This window comes from Osmerus mordax, chromosome 11 (assembly GCF_038355195.1).
Source record: "Osmerus mordax isolate fOsmMor3 chromosome 11, fOsmMor3.pri, whole genome shotgun sequence".
NCBI classification, from domain to species: Eukaryota; Metazoa; Chordata; class Actinopteri; order Osmeriformes; family Osmeridae; genus Osmerus; species Osmerus mordax.
The window spans coordinates 7102380-7120478 of record NC_090060.1 but is presented as its reverse complement, the minus strand read 5'-3'; the positions used below and the strand labels follow the sequence as shown (position 1 = coordinate 7120478).

The following is an 18099-nucleotide window of genomic DNA, read 5'->3' as shown; positions in this document are numbered from 1 at the left end:
GTGTATTCAAGTTAACATACATGTTTAAACAGCGCTGCTACTCTTGAAATAATCATCCTGGTTGCCAGGTTTTATCTAATTGGAGAATAATCTGGGTTAGAGCCAAGATTGACCTTTTCCGCTATGGCGTCTGGTTATAAAACACTTCAACTCTGACCCATAAAATGACAAAAATATATCAGTGGTCTCTGTGCTCTTATAGTTTCCTTGAGCGAACGACGGAGAAACATTCCTTGAAGTGAAAACATTAAACAAACCGTCCGGTGTAGGGGGTTTACGCAACATTTAAACTGGATCGTGAACAAACCTGGCAACCCTAGATGGCGAGGGCGAGGTTCGAGCTGAACGGAAGGGGCTGCACAGGAAGGGCAACGACCACGCATACAGAGAGGGGGATATACAACCAGGCTGTGTTAATTTTTCCAATTGTATTTATTTAACCTAGCTCTCCGTGTCTAAAATAATATTTTGCGACAGTTTGATGCAATTCTCTCTGCAGTCAACTGGCGTCAGCGTTTGTTCTTCCTCTCCAGCAGCAGCAGCAGCATCGCAAGGGTCGCCAGTATGTCTTGGTGCTGCTAGCGACACCTCTGACTGCCCCCAGCCAACACTCAACTTCCCGTCAAGAGCACAAACGAGAAGAGCGAGCAGCTGAAAAGGGGAACGACAGCGAGAACGACACACTCAGAGAGAACACAAATCGGATAGTCGTAGAGAAGACGACGTTTTTGTAATCCTGCAAAGACTGGATATATTGCTCTTTTTGTTGGCTGGTTAAATAGCCTGCTTCAGTCGTTGAAGCCAGGAGGACTGAGTGAGCAACCAAAGCCGCAGCTTGCATATTGACAGTCGCTACAGCGAGCTAGCTAACTAGCCTGGTATCATTATCGTACTGCTTCATTGTAGGGGTTTTTGGCTGGTGAGCAAACTGATGGGACCCTTTCTGCGATAGAATACTACCCTCTCCCCCCGCCCGACGGATCCTCGCTCGAATCTGACTCGGGCGCTGTCGTCGCCGGGGGGTTGCCGAATCTTAAGTCAGTCCCACCGGGGACGGAGGGCGGCGGTGCCTGGCCCCTGCCTTGGTTGTCACCGTCACTCTGGCCGACCTTAGCAGTGCCTGACCATGGCAGGAAATCTGAAGAGAGGCGGTGGGTTGATCGGGATGATGAAGGATGCTTTCCAGCCACACCATCACCACCTCCACGCGCACCACCAGCCCTGCGCCGTGGACAAGAAGACTGTGGAGAAATGCTGGAAACTCATGGACAAGGTATATGACTAGATCGCGGTGCTAATAAGCTACTTTTGGCCAGGAAGCTATCTTTCTCAAAACAGAAAACAAGATAGACAACTGGTTAGCAGACCAGGAGAGAGCTTGTGTGTAATATGTGTGCATTGTCTATGTCTAGCTTTAGAATATGTCTGGCTGGTTAGTTATCTGAACAATGTGGAAGTGAAAAGAAATGTTGAAATACTTTCGTAAGCATGCTATCTACTGTCAGCACTGACAGCTAGCTAGAATGACACGGATTGACTGGCTCAGTAGTATTTAATTACACGGACCAACAACTCTGACACTAGGAAGACATGGTCATCATCACCATCATCTCATCATCATGCAATGGCTTAGTCTTTGCCTCGGTGATGTTGCTGCCAGCTACATTGCTTCATACAGCAGACATAGCCCAGAGGGATATAATACTATATCTACTTGACAAGCTTTATATAGTGAAACACACAACATACTGTTCACCTATTCAGCACTAAATCGAAGATGAAATGTGGTCTTGTCAAAGGTTCGGCCTCTTTATTTCACAGGAGAGACATTTCACTGCCGCGCACTTCGCGGAAAAAGTAATTTAGCAGCTTGACCTCCAGCTTCCTGCGAGATTTACACACTGCATCGCGAGCAAGGAGAAGAGAACACTTGTCTTTTGTGTCTCTTCTTTCTCTAGAAACCTATTTCTTAGGTTAGGCCCAGCCTACACAACCAGCTATCAGAACCAGCCATCCAGGACTGGTGTTTAGGGTCTGCTTATGTGGTCAGAAGTCTGGGGGGAAGACCGTTCTTCCTCCCAGACTTCAGTTTGGAAAGGTCAGTCCTAACTGAAAACTAGAAGTGACACTGCTGCCACACTTCTTCTTTTCTCTGTCAAAAAACAAGCAGTTCTGCACAATCAATAGACAACATTCTCCTGCTGTCTGTCAGAGGAAGTGTGTGTGTGTGTGTGTGTGTGTGTGTGTGTGTGTGTGTGTGTGTGTGTGTGTGTGTGTGTGTGTGTGTGTGTGTGTGTGTGTGTGTGTGTGTGTGTGTGTGTGTGTGTGTGTGTGTGTGTGTGTGTGTGTGTGTGTGTGTGTGTGTGTGTGTGTGTGTGTGTGTGTGTGTGTGTGTGTGTGTGTGTGTGTGTGTGTGTGTGTGTGTGTGTGTGTGTGTGTGTGTGTGTGCTGATAAATGCAACCACAGTTGCTATTGAAAAATAACATGTATTACTGCTACCTTACAGTTAGGTTGAGGATTTCGCTTACTTGTGTGTAGCCTAAATAAACCTCCAGTACCTTTTTTTTATAGAAGCTTAGCCATTTTACCGCAGAATGTATTTTAAGTCGTCAGTACCTCTGACACAAAGGTGAAAATAGAGACAGATGTGGAGAGATACACTACAAGTCCTGTGTAGGTTTATGAACTAAAGTCACTAAACCCCATCTGCCCACACACTAGCTAAGACCCAGCCAGACCACAGACACAGTGAAGAAAGCGTAGGATGGCGACCTATGCTCTTGGTTCACTTCTTTTAAACAATCTTAGTTAACTGGTATGCATGCAGCTTGACGAAAGTTTCATGGCCTGTATTTGAATGTGTTTGAATCACCACAGTCCTTGATAAGACCTGCCTAATATGGTTTTAAATAGAAATACAATAAGGCCTCCGGTCAAATATATCCTGCTGTTTCTAGACGGGGCTGAGTAGCCGGCTGGAGTTTTAGGAGTCCGTGCTCCAGTAAGAGTTGGCATGTAATTGTCCCATCAAGGCCAGGTAATGTTTGCCACTGTTCATGGTGGGTAAGCTATTAGGGTGTTGGCAGGTTGTTCCCCTGGTTTAAACATTAATACCTGTAATGCTACTACTACATGCTGGTGTGTCACATGCAACAGTTGGTCTGTAATTTAGAGCATTGGTGCACTAGTATTTCTCCCTGTCTCTCGCCATCTTTCTTTGCCTCTATTTTGCTCTCTCTCTCTCTTTCTCTTCCCTCCCCAAGACAGGTTGAGACAGTGCCCATTAGCCCCAGAATCTTTTGTCAGAAATCTCACTCAGAAGAGATGACCTCTGTCCTGTAACAGCATGTTCACACCTGCAACGTCCTGATAACGGAAAGTGAGATGGAGAAAGTAGGAAAAAGTCAGACAGACAGACAGACAGACAGACAGACAGACAGACAGACAGACAGACAGACAGACAGAGAGAGAGAGAGAGAGATGGAGAAAGTAGGGAAGAGGCAGAGAGCGAGAGAAAGACAATATTCATAAAGAGGGAAAGCCACCGAACATAGAGGCTCTATATAAAAGCTTTATGCCTCTGACATAACAGTGGTTTATAATGTTCAAACCTGAGGTGAAGTACAACCCTCTTACTGTAATGGACCTCTCTGTGTCTCACACTCTATAGTCAGGTTCCACAATGTTCAGTAGAAGATTAATGAAGCCTAGACTGACAGCACAGAGCAGAGCTAACACAGGGCTCGTTATATAGCTGTAAAAGTTGTGTGTGTGTATGGGTGTGTGGAGGCTACAGGCACCCTTCTTTCTGGTTTGATAAGTGCAGTTTCAATACAGAGACTATGAAGGCGGATAGTATATGATTGACAGGTAAGTTTCACCTGGTGGTCTGGTGACGGTGTGTGTTGTTTTTACTGTGCTGTAAAAGTGCTTTGTGTGCTTGTGAATGTGCACTAGTTGACCAACAGGAAACAGCAAGACTTGCCAACATCTGAGAAACACTCGGTATGGTCAGAGTTTCTGCTCTTTCTTCCTCTCTCTTGTTCTTTTTCTCACAGCCACACACACACACACACACACACACACGCACACACATCTCAACCGAGAACATTTTCTCACCCTCATTCTGTCTCTCTTCCTCGATGATTGTACTGTGGCTGGACTAAGTGCTATGGTACACGGCAGATTACATTAAAACCCTGTATGGATGATAATGTATGCCCCAGCACTGCCCTCTTCTAATGTACTCTGATGCTCACAGAAGCTCAGTAGATGTCAGACGTCTCACAGAAGGATTCTCTGATGCACTTCAGTGATGCTAAGAATCAATGACAGGACACGTAACCACTCCAGTCCTCTTCTCTTCCTTCTTCCATCTCTTTATCCTCTCCCATCCTCTACCCTACCTTACCCAACCCTACCCTCTCAGGTTGTCCGTCTGTGTCAGAACCCTAAGCTGGCTCTGAAGAACAGTCCTCCCTACATCCTAGACCTGCTTCCTGACACCTATCAGCACCTGCGAACCGTCCTCTCCCGCTACGAGGGCAAGATGGAGACCCTGGGGGAGAACGAGTACTTCCGCGTGTTCATGGAAAACCTGACAAAGAAGACCAAGCAGACCATCAGCCTCTTCAAAGAGGGGAAGGAGCGCATGTACGAGGAGAACTCCCAGCCCAGGTGAGGGGGATGTAGCTAGCTGAGCTAACGCTAGGTCAGTTAGCTTTGCTAATACTGGTGATGCACAGGTCAGCTAGCAATGTTGATGTGAGTGACACTAGGTCAGTTAGCTTAGCGTAACACCAGGCTCTGCTGGCACCGCTAATGTTTGTAGCTGGGCTAGCTAGGCTAGCTGAACTTTATCCTTCTCTGTCTGCTGTACTTTACCCTACTCTACCCTACTGTTCTGTACTCTACTACACTCTACCCTACTCGACCCCACTCTGCTCTACTCTACCCTACCTCGCAGTGCAGTGGAGGCACCTGTAGCGGGGTGTGTGTGAGCTGATCTGGGTTCAGCTCAGAGAGGATGTTGTGGTTTCTACACAAGTGTTTGCGGTCGCAGTGACGTTGGAAAGCAACCATCCTCCTCTTCCCCTCGTCTCTTTATCTCTCTCGTTTGTTCTTCTCTCCCTCTCTGTTTTTCTCCAGCTTTGTTCCCTGTAATTACATATAAAAAAAGTATTTCTCTTGGTTAACCTCAGAGTGCGTTGTGAGGGGTTCTATCCGTCTCGAGGTTTAACATAGTCTCGTTGTCTCTGGTCTCACACTCTCTGAGGAGTTGAGTTAAAGTCAAACGCTATAACAACCTCTCTCAGTGAGACAGAGATGATGATTGTCAGTACAAACGAAGAACTGAGAACCAGACTGCCGGCGCTCTAATAAGAACAGACATTATTTAAATTAAGCGTGCAAACCACCAGACCCTGTGGAAACCACGTCTACTTTACATAGATTATCATAAACGTTGAGAACATCCTCTTTCTGGACATGGCAGTATGAGAACAGAGGCGTTCTCTTAGTCAGCGCCTGGTTCTTTCCAGATGCCCCTACATGATTGGGCTGCGTTATCCCAGAATACCTCTCTCTCTCTCATCGTAGTCCCTCTGTGCGTTCATTACTGCTACTCTGTGACATCCCTTCTCATCACGATCACTTCATTACAGCGTGGGCTGCAGGGAGAGACTGCTAGCTGGTCCTCATAGAGGAAGTGGAACACACACTACACACACACACACCACACAGCGTAGGGACCAGAGACAAAGACGGCTATTGTGCGTAGAGGCAGGGAGAAAAGGGAAGGTTATAGGGGAGAGGGGGAGAGAGACCTAGTGATCAACCGTGACACGCACACTGAGCACTTCCTGCCGGCTGCTTTGTCTACGCACTTCCTCTTCCTGTTTCTTACAGCCCCTCCCCCTGCCTGTAGCACTTCCCAACTTGCTCACCCATTGATCAGTGTCAAGTAGACAGCCCCCCTCAGTGGTATGTTGTGCAAGTGTCCGAAATTGGTATGATCTGACTTCCTGTTTTACTTCCGGATTGGTGTTAATACATCCGGTGAACAGGAATTTAAGTACTACCAAGGCCTATCTATATGCATGGGTACTATGCCACAGCTACCGTAGCTAAGTTTAGAGCAGCAACTTCTTATTACTGCAGATACTTTGCTATTGCTTCCCAGCTGCAGTGGAGTGCGTGAGGAGATCTGCATGGTTGGTCCTGGGTCTGGTTCCTTAGGAGAAGCCTAGCAGCTGTTGGCTCAATAGAGACAGACAAGAGCTAGCGAGTTAACTGGCTGTCTGACAGAAAGACAGACAAAGGGGTTGCAGGCTAGCTAGCTGTTGGACAGACAGACTAGAGCTATCAAGCCGAGTACACAGACAGGCAGAGTGTAGCTAACTCAGAGAACACACTCTGGTGTAAACCACCCTTTCAGCTGAAGTAGCTGATCTCTCTCACACACACACACACTTAATCACTCACAAACTCCCTGGTCGGTCAAGGGTAGAGTAGAAAGGGCATATGGTCAATATGGATTGACAGCCCCCTGAACGTGCCCCCCCAACACACATACCCCCCACCACCCCCGTCACATAGAGGCCCACGCCCCCCTCCAGTCATGTCTGATGAGACACACGTGTGACTGGCGGACAATGGCCCCTCTCTCTCTCCCCAGACCTCCTGCTTTGCCTATCTCCACACCTTATCGCCATCAGCAGGAAAGAGCTGCTTAACGGATCGATTGCACCAATAAGGAAACTCTTACTGGTCATGGTGCTACATGAGCAGGGCCGGGGGGTATTTTTAGCCACAGAGAACAGGGTGGACATTTGGGTTTGGATAGCTGCGTGTGTTATCAGTTGCATTTACATTACTGGCCAGGCCATGTCTCCCCTGGTGGTGACCCCTGATTATGTATCCCACAGTGGCTATCCTGGAAAGAATCTTTGCATGTCCCGGTGTGCTATCGGGCCAGGCTCCTGCATGTTTCCATCTGGCTTCGTAAGATAATGTGATATGAAGAAGTCCGTTTTGGTTCCGTGGTTTTACTGGAGTTAGCTCTGTACAGAAGTGAAACGACAGAACAGAAAGTGTTTTTCTCACGTCAACGAGAATCCAGACTGTCCAGGGGCCTCATGTATAAAAGATTGCACAGTTTACATACCAGAAGACGCCAGGTCCTGCGCACCTTTCCTTTATAAATCACAATCAATGTGAGATCGACCGCATGTGAACAAGCTACTGACCCCGCCCTGACTCCTCTCATAAATGAATATGCAGATGGACTATAAATGCGCCCCTGAGGTCATTTCTTTGTCTGAATTAAAATGGCTAAACACACAACAACAAAAAATTATTCACAGACTGATATTGAGGTTTAACAGAGGTGGAGGCGAGGAAATGTGTCCTGTTTGGCAGCTAGCTGTCATCAGGTATTAGCAACAAAGTCGATGGAGTGGAAAACTGTCACTAGTAAATGCTGTGGGTTCGGAGAACCGGACCATGGCAGAAATTTTACACTTTTCAGTTAGAATTCGCCATGTTACAGAGCCAGACAAGACTTTGCTGACGGCCTGCACATTTTCACGTCTGCTCAAAAGTTTGTGTGACGACCCGCACATTCTCACGTCAAGTTAATTTTTATACATCACACCGTGTGCGTGAAACTAGCGTAGCTATAGCTGTAGTTGTGACAGTATTAGAAGCTCAGGTTGCTTGGCTGCATACAAGACCACTGATAGAGCTAGAATTATACCAGTCAGCCATATCCACACACACACACACACACAGTAGGTCTTGTGCCAGTCTGAGGGCACCATGCCACTCTGGCAACAAACACTTCACTGTGGCGGCGAGTGCTTCAGCACAGATCTGATTGGCTGACTCAGGGGTGCCGCCTGCGCGTGAATGGTCATCCTTCAGAGAAATGAATCCCATTCGCTGTTTCATTTTTTTTTTTCGCTGACACTGAAAATTGTGAGGGGGATGTGTGACTGCTGGAGAGAAGAGGAATGGAGAGAAGGTTGAGAGGAGATTAAAAAGGAGGAGTGGAGGGGGGGGGTAAAAGGAGACTGAAGAGAGGAGCGGAGAGAGGGATGAGAGTTGACTGTAGAGAGGAGGAGTCGAGTGGGGGATGAGGGAGGATTGACAGGAAACAGGAGAGAGGAGGAACGGAGGGGGTAGGGAGGAGTTCTGAGTCAGGCTTGGTGAGACAGGAAGTTCAGGAAGCAGAGAGGAGCCTCTTGCAGAGTAGATAACTGAGGTCCAACAGTAGGACCAGCTGGCTGGCTGGCAGAGAGAGAGAGCCTGCCTCACCGTGGCCAGCCATGACACAGTGAATCTGCTTCAGAAGGAGAGGTCTGTACGAGGAGATGACTTGCTCTAGATGGAGAGGTGTTGCTCTAGAAAGAGAGGTGTTGCTCTAGAAAGAGATTTCTGCTCTGGGAAGAGAGAGGTCTCTGCTCTGAAGAGCTAGCTGTGAGGCTGCTCTCTCTCTCTCAGAGGATCAGTTTCCTTTGTGTTTTACTGCTGAGGGTTGAAAATGTAATGCCACTCTCTCTCACACACACACACACATTCTCTTTTGCTCCCCTCCCCCTCCTCCCCTCCCTCCTCCCCTCCCTCTTCGCCTCCCTTAGTGGGTAGTGTGGGACAGCTGTGATGCCCCCCCCCCCCAGCCCTCTCCCTTGCATGTCAATGCTGCACACCCTCCACAAAAATGACCTCTTTATGTGTGTTTTCATCATAAATACCCCTCCACCTCTCCTCTTCCTCTCTGTGTTCTCTCATAACTCACCTCCACCTCTCTTCCTCCTCTCTGTGTTCTCTCATAACTCACCTCCACCTCTCTTCCTCTCTGTGTTCTCTCATAACTCACCTCCACCTCTCTTCCTCTCTGTGTACTCTCATAACTCACCTCCACCTCTCTTCCTCTCTGTGTACTCTCATAACTCACCTCCACCTCTCCTCCTACTCCTCTGTGTTCTCTCATAACTCACCTCCACCTCTCCTCCTCCTCTGTGTTCTCTCATAACTCACCTCCACCTCTCCTCCTCTCTGTGTTCTCTCATAACTTACCTCCACCTCTCCTCTTCCGTTCTGTGTTCTCTCATAACTCACCTCCACCTCTCCTCTTCCGCTCTGTGTTCTCTCATAACTCACCTCCACCTCTCCTCTTCCGCTCTGTGTTCTCTCATAACTCACCTCCACCTCTCCTCTTCCGCTCTGTGTTCTCTCATAACTCAGCTCCACCTCTCCTCCTCCTCTGTTCTCATAACTCACCTCCGCCTCTCCTCCTCCTCTCTGTGTTCTCTCATAACTCACCTCCACCTCTCCTCCTCCTCTCTGTGTTCTCTCATAACTCACCTCCACCTCTCCTCCTCCTCTGTGTTCTCTCATAACTCACCTCCACCTCTCCTCCTCCTCTCTGTGTTCTCTCATAACTCACCTCCACCTCTCCTCCTACTCCTCTGTGTTTTGTCACAACTCACCTCCACCTCTCCTCCTCTCTGTGTTCTCTCATAAATTGCCTCCAACTCTCAACTCACAACTCTCGTCTCTGTTCTCTCTTGAATTAAATCCCCTTCTCTACTGCTCTGTGGTATGTTATTATACTGTGTGTGTGTGTGTGTATATATATCCACTCTTCCTCCTTACCCCCTCTTTGCACCACTATAAATCACCTCCGCGTCTGTCATAAATCCCCTCCTCCCCCCTCTTATCTATTCTCATCCTGCTCTTCTCAGTTGTCCTCCTCTCAGGGTTCATCATAAATCAACTCCTCCTCTCTGTTCTCTCTTGGGTTGAATCACCTCCTCTTCTGCTCTCAGCTATATTATTAAATTGCCTCCACACTTCCTCCACTCTTCCTCCTCTCCCCCTCTTTACTCCATTAGAAAGCACCTCGGCGTCTGTCATAAATGGCCTCCACATCTCCTCCTCCTCTCCTTTTCCTCTCTGTGCTTTGAAAGAAGTATTCTCCTCCCCTTGCCCCCTGCCCCCCCACACACACACACACTTTGACTTACACATACAGTACACACACATACAGTACACAAACACACATACAGTACACACACACACATACATCCCGGTCTGCTGCAGCTGGAATCAGAAACATGCAGCAGACATGTCCTGGCTTCCCCTCCACCTCCCACGAGGAATAGTTTGCTGCGAGTGTGCGTGCGTGTGTCCATAAGGCTGAAGAGGCAGTTCAGGACATGGAGCCAGGAAGAGAGCTATGAATGTCTTCCTCTACTTCTCTCTTTTCTCTCTTCCACCTCTCTCCTCCACCTCTCTCCTCCACCTCTCTTCTCCACCTCTCTCCTCCACCTCTCTCTTCCACCTCTCTCCTCCACATCTCTCCTTCACCTCTCTTCTCCACCTCTCTTCCCCCTCTCTTCTCCACCTCTCTCTTCCCCCTCTCTTCTCCACCTCTCTCTTCCCCCTCTCTCCTCCACCTCTCTCCTCCACCTCTCTTGCGAACTCTCTTCGATCATGAAGAAATTAAAGACCTCACTTGTTTCTCTATGTGCTAAACTAGACTGTGTGTCACACAGCACTCACCTCTCCCTCTCTCGCCCCCCTGACAGGAGGAACCTGACCAAGCTGTCTCTGATCTTCAGCCACATGCTGGCCGAGCTAAAGGCCATCTTTCCCAACGGCCTGTTCCAGGGAGACAACTTCCGGATCACCAAGGCCGACGCTGCCGACTTTTGGAGGAGGTCTTTTGGAGACAAGTGAGTGGGCTTGAACCCCTCTCGTGCCTTGTTTTGAGGTGAAAATGTAAATGGAAACACATTCTGTTGTCGTCGTATTGGTTGACTTGTTGATGTTGTTGTTGTTGTTGTCGTCAGAACCATCGTGCCTTGGAAGGTGTTCCGGCAGGCGCTCCATGAGTGCCATCCAATCAGCTCTGGGCTGGAGGCCATGGCCCTCAAGTCCACCATCGACCTCACCTGCAACGACTACATCTCCGTGTTTGAGTTCGACATCTTCACCAGGCTCTTCCAGGTACACACTTCACATCCTGTAGACCCCTGACTGACTCAGACTGTGTCCTCCTGCCTTCTGACAGACACACTTCACATCCTGTAGACCCCTGACTGACTCAGACTGTGTCCTCCTGCCTTCTGACACACTTCTGGTCCTCGCTGCTGCTGCTGTCGTCAACGCAGATGTGTCACTTCCTCCCTTTGCCCCTCTGACACACTTCCACAGAGAGAAACACACCCTTGTTTGTGGTGCCTCTACTGTACTTTCTGTCCTCTTCATCTTCTTTTAGTCTCTCACCTAGCTGACTCTGGGACCCTCTCTCCTGTTTGTGTGTGCGTGTGCGTGTGTGTGTGTAGCCCTGGTCGTCTCTGCTGCGTAACTGGAACAGTTTGGCGGTGACTCACCCAGGGTACATGGCCTTCCTCACCTACGACGAGGTCAAGGCCAGACTGCAGAAGTTCATCCATAAACCTGGCAGGTGAGACACATGCACACACGTACACTCATACACACGCATGCACAAACGCACACATAAATAGACTGTCCCTCTCATGTGATCACAAAGTGCACACACATGCATACACTCACACAGGTCTGAGATGGAGTTGGTTTGCCGTCCATTTCTGGATCTGGTGTCAGGTGACAGCAGCCATGACTGTGCAGGTTCTCTCTCTTCAGAGCAGCGTGTCACGCTCACTTCTTGTCTGTTTCTCCCCGTGCCTGCTGCCCCCTGCTGTCAGTGGGAGACAGCGCCCAGCCCTCTGTCCTCACAGTACACAGTAGAGCTGTCTGTCCTCACAGGAATCGTCTATAACGCCGCAGAATCATGCTGTCTGTCTCGTCCAGACAGTCCCTGGTCACGGCATGGCCAGAGCTTAGTCTCACACACATGTACACACACACACACAGAGCCAAGGCTGATAGTGTCTCCTACTGCCAGTGACACCATGACACGGAGCGCCAGTTCCCTGCCCCCCCCCCTCACACACACACGCACACACTGCCAGCTGCAGGGCCAAGCGCACCATGGTACTGCTATCTTACCTAGCAACAATGACTGGTCTGTAGAGAGACGGAGATGAGGCCAGCTCTGCGCTCCATTCAGCCTCTTGACCAGCACAGCAGTCAGGACGTCTCTGCGTACCAGTCCCCCCTCCCACTCGAGAACTGACACCTATTATGATGGAATAATGGCTCACGAGGACTGTGTGTGTGTATCCATGCGCGTGTGTGTGTGCGCAGCTACATCTTCAGGCTGAGCTGTACGCGGCTGGGCCAGTGGGCTATAGGCTACGTAACAGCAGATGGAAACATCCTGCAGACCATCCCTCACAACAAGCCCCTCTTCCAGGCCCTCATAGACGGATTCAGGGAAGGATTGTGAGTCCCCCTGCCTCTCCACACCACTTTCTTTCTGGAATATTCCTTCTCTGTCTCCCTTTCTCTCTCTTTATTTCTCTCTCTCTCTCTCTCTACATGTCCTTCTCCCTCTCTCTCGCTTTCTGCCCCCTCCCCCCCAACAAATATACACTACCGTTCAAAAGTTTGGGGTCACCCAGACAATTTCGTCTTTTCCATGAAAACTCACACTTTTATTTATCAAATAACTTTCAATGTATGAATAGAAAATATAGTCAAGACATTTACAAGGTTAATTATTATTATTAGAAATAATTATTTTTATTTGAAATATACATTTTGTTCTTCAAACTTCATCAAATAATGCTCCATTTGCAGCAATTACAGCATTGCAGACCTTTGGCATTCTAATTCTAATCCTTCTAATCATCCATTAGTCTTCTAAGGCAATTAGCAAACACAATGTACCATTCGAACACATACAGTAATAGTTGCTGGAAATGGGCCTCTATACACCTATGTAGATATTTCATTAAAAACCAGACATTTCCACCTAGAATAGCCATTTACCACATTAACAATGTATAGTGTATTTCTGATTAATTTAACGTTATATTCATTGAAAAAAACTGTGCTTTTCTTTGAAAAATAAGGACATTTTTAAGTGACCCCAAACTTGTGAACGGTAGTGTACATCTGCTATCTATCCCACTCCAATGTTTTTCACAGTGAGAAATACTGTGTGATATTTACTGTGTGTGTGTGTCCAGCTACCTGTTCCCTGACGGCCGGCCCCAGAACCCAGACCTCACAGGGCTGTGTGAACCCTCACCTCAGGACCACATCAAAGTCACACAGGTCAGACAGAGATCTCTCTCCCTATCTCCCTCTCTCTCTCTCTCTCTCTCTCTCTCTCTCTCTCTCTCTCTCTCTCTCTCTCTCTCCTATCTCTCTCTCTCTATCTCTCTCTATCTCTCTCTCTCTCTCTCTCTCTCTCTGGCTGTCTTCTCTCTTGTAACCCTGCGTGTGTGTGTGTTCCTCAGGAGCAGTACGAGCTCTACTGTGAGATGGGTTCTACGTTCCAGCTGTGTAAGATCTGTGCGGAGAACGACAAAGATGTGAAGATAGAACCCTGCGGTCACCTGATGTGCACTTCCTGTCTCACCGCATGGCAGGTGGGGGTGGACTCCTCATCTCTCACACACACACACACACACACACAGTGATGGGCAGTAGTGTCGCTACTTGCAGCGACGCTACTAGCTTAACTACATTTGTCAGTAGCTTGGCGGTAACGTCGCTATTTACAAAACCAAGTAACTTTTCAGTAGCTAAGCTCTTTTATTGATCAAGTAGCGCAGTAGCGTCCTCGAAAGCTAATTTCTCCTGGACATTTCTGATGTTCATACGTAAGGTTGGTGGATTATTGTGTTGACAAAGCACTGAAAAAGCATCTCACATATCCCGTTCTGCAGTTCACGTTACAACCGATCTCACGAGAGCGGAGTATAGCGAGGGCTGTCATCGTCTCATCTCCACTCACACAGCGCCTGCACGGCCAGTCTGACTAGATAACAGCAATTGTGGATTAGCATTGTGGATTAGGCTATTGTTCAATAAATACATCTAAACATATTTTAGATCACTAAAATTGCATTGACTATGTATGCAGTTTTTTTTTACTGAAAGTAGCTACTAATGTATCAAGCTACTTTTGACAGATTTTTGTAACTTAGCTTGCTACATTTTTATGAGTGGTAGCTTCTGTGTAGTGAAGCTGAATTTATTGTAGAGTAGCTAGTAGCTTAGCTCACTACACATATCAAGTAGCTTGCCCATCACTGCACACACACACACACTCGTACAGCAACACACCAGCCACATGTACTGAGTCCTCACAAACTAATATTTCTACCCCTTCGTCCCCTTTCCCCCTCCCCACTCACCTCTTCCCCTCCCCCCCAGGAGTCAGAGGGCCAGGGCTGTCCGTTCTGCAGGTGTGAGATCAAGGGGACTGAGCCTATCGTGGTGGACCCCTTCGACCCCAAGGACAACGGCGGGATCTCCTACGGAGGCAGCAGGGGCATGTTCGGGGCGGAGGGCGCCCCCTCCCCCAGCTACGACGACGATGACGACGACCGACTCGAAGACCCCCCCCTTATGATGAGCAACCTGGCCTGTATGTTCAAGGTGAGACAGGGGCGCGTTGAGGGGGGGCTGGATGGGGAAGGGAGGGGAGGAGGGCAGGGCAGTCAGGTGTTGTAGACCTGCACTGAGACTGTTGCTGGCTGGGTCTCATACTGAAGTGTGTGTGTGTGTTGCAGGTGGAGCGCCCCCCCTCGCCCATGTCCCTGCCCCCCCAGTCCTCCCTGCCCCCCCAGTCCTCCCTGCCCCCTGTCCCTCCCAGACTGGACCTCCTGCAGCACAGACAACCCTCCATGCCCCCCGGAGCCTCCAGCCCTGGGACCACCACCAAGGTACACACACACAACGCCAAGGTACACACACACAACGCCAAGGTACACACACACAACGCCAAGGTACACACACACAACGCCAAGGTACACACACACAACGCCAAGGTACACACACACAACGCCAAGGTACACACACACAACGCCAAGGTACACACACACAACGCCAAGGTACACACACACAACGCCAAGGTACAGACACAACACACCAAGTTACGCACACATATAATGAAGTGACACTATGTCCCCCCAGGCACCGTCCCACCACAAGGACAAGCCCCTCCCCCTCCCCCCTGCGTTGCGGGACCTCCCTCCCCCCCCTCCCCCTGACCGCCCCCACCCTGCCGGCCTCGACGGGCGCCTCCAGAGACGGCCCCTCCCCTGCACCCCGGGGGACAAGCCCACGCTGACCCCCTCAACCCGCTGCATGGTGGACTGGAATCCCCGCCCCGTCCCCAAGGCCCCCTCCTCCTCTTGCCCAGGCCTGGGGGGGTCCGGCGGCCGGGGAGGGGGCACCAGGGAGCTCTCCAACAGGCACTCCCTCCCCCTGGCCCTCCCCTCGGTCGAAGAGATGCGCTCGGACACCCAGAGAAACAGCAGCTCACTCAGCCTGGACCACCAACTGGTGAGAGAGGGACACACACAGACACACACACGCGCACACACACAAGCTCACACACAGATGTGTTTGTCGTCCAGGTCTTTGATGTCTGCGCTGTTCTGTTTGTTCTCTCTTCTCTTCCTGTTTAGAATTTTGGAGCCTCAGTCTCGGCCAATCAGGATTACGACAACCCCAAGGTCAAGCCCTCCGCCTCCGCTAACGCCATCTACTCTATGGCTTCCAGGTAACATTCCTCTCTGTGTCTCTCTCTCTGTGTCCCTCTGTCTGTCTTTGTCATGTCTCTCTCTCACCTCCCTGTCTCACTCTCTCTCTGTCGCTCTGTCTCTCTCATCTTACTTGTTCTCAATCGCTCTCTCTCTTTCTGCCATCCCTCTCTCCCCCTCTCTCCAGTGATGAATAACGTAGTATTATGGTCTGTCCTCTCAGACCCAGTCAGGCCATTAGGATGATGCCTGGAGGGGAGCCCTACGAGAGTGACGAGGAGTCAGACTACATGACCCCCTCCTCACGCCCCGTCCTGCCCCCTCTGGACAACCCCCCCGTAGGGGAGCCCCCCCCAGTCCCCAGACCCCCCATACCCCAGACCCACCAGTCCAGCTCTCACACCTCAAGGTACAGTACACCCGCCCTCACTTCCTCTTCCAGAGACAGTTTGCCTGCTGTGGTTGGCTGCTCCTGCTGACAGTCACCCGTTGCATTCTGTGATTGGCAGGCTGTCGCTGGCTGACCTGGAGGACGGCCCTCAGATGTATGAAGCCATGTACAACATCCAGTCCCAGGCTGATCCCCTCCCAGCCCAGACCAGGAGCCCAGGTACCGCTCACTGAGACTAACCATACATACACACACACATACACACACAGACATACACACACACATTCACACACAGACAAAAATACATTGACCTCCCTCTATTTGTGTGTTCCAGACTATTCCGAGCTGCCCCCCCACTCCCTCACCAACGGACCCAGGGACCCCCCCTGCCCCAAAACGGAAGAAGAAGAGGAGGAGGAGGAGGAAGAGGAGAGCGGATACGACATCCCCAAACCCCGCCTCCCCCCGGCCCCCGCCCGCCGGACCCTGTCTGAGCTGGGGGGCTCCTCCTCTTCATCGTCCTCCTCGTCTTCCTCCTCCTGCGCGGCCTTCAGCAGACTGTCCATGGATGTGGAGCCAGGCCTTACAGCTGGTGAGGAAAGCCAGGATCCACTAGATTTCACACTAGAATCTAAAACATCCACTAGACTGGAGCACTGGTTTTAGAATATAGGGTTATAAGAGAGTGGGCTGTTTGGATGGATGAGTGGATGGATGAATGAGTGGATGGATGGATGAATGAGTGGATGGATGGGTGGCTGTTTGGTGGATGGATCTCGCTGACATGGTTCTGTCTCTCCAGCGTTGGGTGAGTCCAGCGAAGCCCCTGAACGCCCGCCCAAGCCCCTCCCTCGTCGCTTCAACTCTGACCGCCGGGGGAGCCCCGTGCCCACCCCTCCAGGAGGAGGAGCAGGAGGAGGAGCAGAGGCTTCCAGCCCTCAGATCAGCGGTGAGATTGATCTTCTGATGAGTCAGGGCTACTCCCAGCAGGACATCCAGAAGGCCCTGATGATCGCTCAGAACAATGTGGAGATGGCTAAGGACATCCTGCGAGAGTTTGTCTCCATCCCCTCCAACGCACACATCCTCACATAGCAGCCTCTGCCCCAGGGTCGGCCCCTGCCCCAGCCTCTGCCCCTGCCCACCTGGCCTGACCCTTCCATCCCTCACCACAGCCCCAGTCTAAGCCTCGTCTATTTCCCTCTCCCTCTCTGGCCAGGAGGAGGTGGGGAAGGAGGTGGGGGTGGGCGGGGTGTGAAGGGGGGGGGGGACCCTGACACTGGCATCCTGTCTGCTGTGGCCTCCACAGCTAACTTTAACCAACACCTCACAGAAAACAATGTATTTGTGACTATGAGAGAATTTAATATATGGGTAATTATATATTAAATGGTGTTTAATATATATGTGAAATGAGTTCAGATTAACAGGTCTTGTTTTACAGTTTGTTCAGGATAGATAAACAGAGAGAGGGAGACAGTAACCCTATCCAAGAGAGGTACAGGTTCAGGTACAGATTCCATCCAGCCATCCATCCAAGGATCTATCCATCCATCCATAAATGGATCTATCCATCCATCCATATACGGCGTTTAGTAATATTGTTTAGGTACCTTTTTGAAAGATGTAGGTGTGTTACGTTCTTCAAAGTAGCATGCTGTTCGTTTCAGCTGTGTGTTTGTGTGTGTGTGTTTTATCTAAGGGTCCCTCTCTCTGTCTATAAGCTAGCTGTGGCCCCTCTCTCTCAGCCTCCCTCCATACTACGTGAATGTAGATGGCTCTGTCACTCCAACTACCCCCAACCGTAACCGTAACAGGATCAAACCGGTATGGACTGGCCTGATCTAATTTGGTCTGATCTTGATTGAACCAGTATTTACTTGTCTGATCCAGACTGAACTGGTCATAGCCGGACAAAACCGTTCAAAACTTGTCTTATATGGGTTTCCTAGGCGCTCCAGCATTGTGAAAAACAAATGTGTCATTGATTACTTTGATAATAATATATTATTTTAACGATCATTATTGTTATTGATTAATTCAGAAGTGCTTTA

General features: G+C 49.8%; 1 protein-coding gene across 2 annotated transcripts; it reads left to right on the top strand.

Annotated features, from left to right (window-relative positions):
• Window positions 1–461: 461 nt before the first annotated feature.
• Window positions 462–17257, top strand: cbl (Cbl proto-oncogene, E3 ubiquitin protein ligase). 2 transcript variants are annotated; one of them, XM_067246081.1, is made up of 16 exons: window positions 462–1273; window positions 4431–4678; window positions 10594–10740; window positions 10858–11014; window positions 11353–11474; window positions 12239–12376; window positions 13126–13213; window positions 13399–13530; window positions 14321–14545; window positions 14680–14832; window positions 15083–15454; window positions 15580–15674; window positions 15878–16063; window positions 16164–16264; window positions 16380–16637; window positions 16848–17257. In XM_067246081.1, the coding sequence occupies exons 1-16, from the start codon at window positions 1127–1129 to the stop codon at window positions 17138–17140; spliced, it is 2862 nt and encodes a 953-aa protein (XP_067102182.1). In that variant the 5' UTR covers window positions 462–1126; the 3' UTR covers window positions 17141–17257. The 2 variants fall into 2 exon arrangements, with proteins under 2 accessions (XP_067102182.1, XP_067102183.1); XM_067246082.1 differs by lacking the exon at window positions 12239–12376.
• Window positions 17258–18099: the final 842 nt, after the last annotated feature.